At 36.8% G+C, this 3,450-nt stretch overlaps 1 protein-coding gene across 1 annotated transcript; it reads right to left on the bottom strand.

Annotated features, from left to right (window-relative positions):
- Positions 1-551: 551 nt before the first annotated feature.
- Positions 552-2,261, bottom strand: LOC124819818 (E3 ubiquitin-protein ligase PUB23-like). Its single transcript, XM_047291405.2, has one exon. The coding sequence runs from the start codon at positions 2,231-2,233 to the stop codon at positions 998-1,000; it is 1,236 nt and encodes a 411-aa protein (XP_047147361.1). The 5' UTR covers positions 2,234-2,261; the 3' UTR covers positions 552-997.
- Between the last annotated feature and the right edge of the window lie 1,189 nt (positions 2,262-3,450).

The raw sequence follows: 3,450 nt of genomic DNA on the forward strand, positions 1-3,450 counted from the left end.
ATTTATAAACCGCTATTCGATCTTTTTATGCAACCTTGATAAGATAATACTTTGTCGTTCTTATTCATAACATTTAATTAATTTATTATGATATTAACTCAGTTGATAGTGATAAGCTTATTTTAAATTAACATTTTTTTTAAAAAAAAAAACTACCTTACTTTTTAATGTTAATCTCTCTTCTAACTTATTACTTTTACAAGATTTTATCTTTAAATTATAGATAATGTACTCTAAAAATGTTTCAATTAACACTAACATTACAATAGAGTCTTACAAATAAAACAATCAATAAGACTTTTAATTTGTTTTCATAAAAAAAATTAGAAAATATTTATTTTCAATTCAAAAATAGCACCTAAATATATTGCTAATTACCCTATAAGAAAATCATTACTATCCTACTATTTAAAAAGTACATATTTGAGAAAAAAAAAACTACATAAATACCAATTTAGAATTCTAAAACAACCAAGTTAATAAAAACTGTACTCACAAAATGCTAAAAACAACCAAGGAGGATAAAGGGAGGGAAAAGAAGACGAGGAATATCAGTATGAAATAGTGTGTCGTATATCCACTAAATGAAATTCAAATAAATTCTAAATTTCTTCCGGGGGCAACATTTGACGCCCACAGCTATCCTTTGTTTCCAAACAAATCTGTACACGAAAAACGACACCAAAATCAAGAAACAAGAATCGACCAAGCAGGGAATGAAAAACTCAAAACTGTGATCTAATTTCAGTTTTCTTTCACTGGTATCGAAGAAAGGATCAGTCTTTGAGCAGGTTTTGGAATGAGATAAAGTGGAAAATGACTTGAAGGGGTTTGTGTTTGTGGTGGATAAATCATGAATGAGTTTGGTTTTCATTTGATCTGATACGAAACAACTTTGTCGTGTGACTTGTTCCGACCTGAAACCAATGGATACACGGAGTGTTTGATATGATTGATCGGCGATGAAAGAAAAGAAACTTGGTATGATTCGTTTCTTTCACGCACTGGTTGGAAACGAAGCAAGCAAGTGCACAGGTATGCAAGGCGAGTTCTTCCACGCTTTGGCGTGCAGTTTGAGAATCTCCTTGGCTTTTTCCTTCGCCTTGTTCCCACTGTCCACCTGCAGCACCAAGCAGAGTTTCGCAACCACCCCCAGCTGCACCATGTCCTGCAACACGCTGGGCGTCGCCGAGAATCTACACACGGCCAACAGAATCTTCGTCGCCCTGTCGTTCGCCATCGTCGACACCCTCAGAATCTTCTTGGCCACGATCGCCACCCCCGCCGCGTGCGCCAGCAACTCCGCGCGCCCGTCCGCGCTCTGACACAGAGTCTCCAACACAACGAGCATCATCTCGCAGGGCTTCCTCTCCCTGTATTCAAGAAGAAGCTCCACGATAACCGGCACCGCCCCGGCCTCCACCGCTTTCACCCTGTTCCTCCCCCACGGACACACCTGAATCAGCGTCTGAAGTGTGGCCTTGGAACCCTTCTGCGAAATCTGGTCCTTCAGGACTTGAACCAGTTCGACAAACAATTCCGGTTTCAGGTTATTTAACTGCACCGGCTCCGCCACTTCCGACAACGACTTCAGTAGAAAAACAGCGTAAGCGCGTGACTCGTAGATTCCTCTCTGCATAACCTTGGTTAACGAGTTTAGAAACTCGGGGTGACTCAGTAGAGTCTTCAAACCCGGTTCGGACAAGTGAAGGTTGTGTAACAAGCTCAATGCTTCATCCGCCACGCTTGCTTTCAACTCCAGCTCCACGTCATCGTCTAAACAGGAGTTTACAGTGTTGGTTATAACCGAAGCTAGGAATTTAACAGCGCCTGCGGATTCGATGGAGCGTTTGTTGGTTTGGGACTCGGAAGCGATGGATTTTAGGGTTCGGAGGCACTGAAGCTGGAGGTTTGGGGAGCCGGAAGCGTCTTTGAGAAGGTTTTGGATGATGGTTTTGTCGACGGGGGGCTTGGGCGTTGGAATTCGTTGGATGCCATGGGAGGCGTTGACGGTGCACCAGGCCTGGATGAGACGGCGGAGGGTGTGGTTGGGAGTGAGGTCTGGGAGGAGAGGCTGCTTGGTGACGGGACACGTGTCGTTGTTGGAGGCGAAGAGCCATTTCTCGATGCTGTGGCGGTCGTAGGTGATTCCGGTGGAGACTGTCACGGGGTCTTTCATGAGTTCGAGGGAGATAGGACAGAGGAAGAAGGGAGGCACGTCGATTTCGTCCATTTCTTATGATTGAATGAATGAATGGTTTTGATTTGGTATTGTTGAAGATGAGAAAGAGGAGGTGGTGGATATTTATAGTGTTCAAATCGGGGAAAGTCAAACACGGAAAAATGTGCCACCTTTTGACTTTTCCAATTACTCTGGGGATGGTGCTCAACTTAACGGTTACACCAACACCAACGTCAACTTGAACAACTCAAGACTAGGTTCAGGTTCAATTTTAGATACAAGTTGCAACCAAGTAAGCTTTTATGATAACGTTCTCCTACCTCCTAATGCATTTAAGAAAATTTACATTTGACTCAAGGTTTAATGTCCCATTAAAGAAAAAGAAGAAAATTTCCAATTTCTTTATCTATTAATTATTAGAAACACATGGGTTCTCTGTCAGTTTTATTATAATTAATTAATTTACTTTTAAAAAGTAGCTTAAATTATATAAACAGTCATTTGTTAGATTAAGATGATAAGATACTTATTTAAGAAACAATTAAATTTAGATTACATGCAGTAAAAAAGATAACCTAGTTAATTTAATTTTTTTAAAATGTTATTAAAAAAGTGAAATTGAAAAAGATATTCTATACACTAAAAGAGAAAATCCTTTCATATTGATATTTACTTTTTTCTTACAACAGAAAAAGTTGTATTCAAGTATAAAATAATTTTCTCGGAAAAGTCATTATAAAAATGAATAATTTTTAAATTTTATCTATACAATAATATAAAGGGATTTTCTCATATTTTTTTTAAAATTAAAGTAGTTACATTACTAATTTTTTATTTAATTATAAATAGTTTTGTATTTATTTTTTATTTTGAATAATTATTTAAATTTAGAAAAGAAGTTACTAAAAGTAAAATTGAAAAAAAAAATTGTAGGAAATCCTTTATTAATAGTTTATATCATTGTTAATAGTTTATGTTGAATTCGTTGGTAAATTCATTAATAACACCATGAGAGACAAATGCTTGCAATATACCTTATTCTAAGAGCGGTTCTAACGGTTACTTTTTAATTTTTTAAAACTATTCTGAATTAGTATTTCAATGTCTTTTGTTAGACTTCTTTCAAACCAATTTTACTTGTAAGAAATTTTCTTAACTACTCATTCATTTGGGTGAAAACCCTTAAACATTCATTAATTTGAAATTGAAGGTATAGATATGAAATTCTGATTTGAGTTTATTGTAGCATTTATGATTTACACCTTTGA

Source organism: Vigna umbellata, chromosome 8 (assembly GCF_029865625.1).
Source record: "Vigna umbellata cultivar VRB3 chromosome 8, Vumbellata_1.0, whole genome shotgun sequence".
NCBI lineage: Eukaryota > Viridiplantae > Streptophyta > Magnoliopsida > Fabales > Fabaceae > Vigna > Vigna umbellata.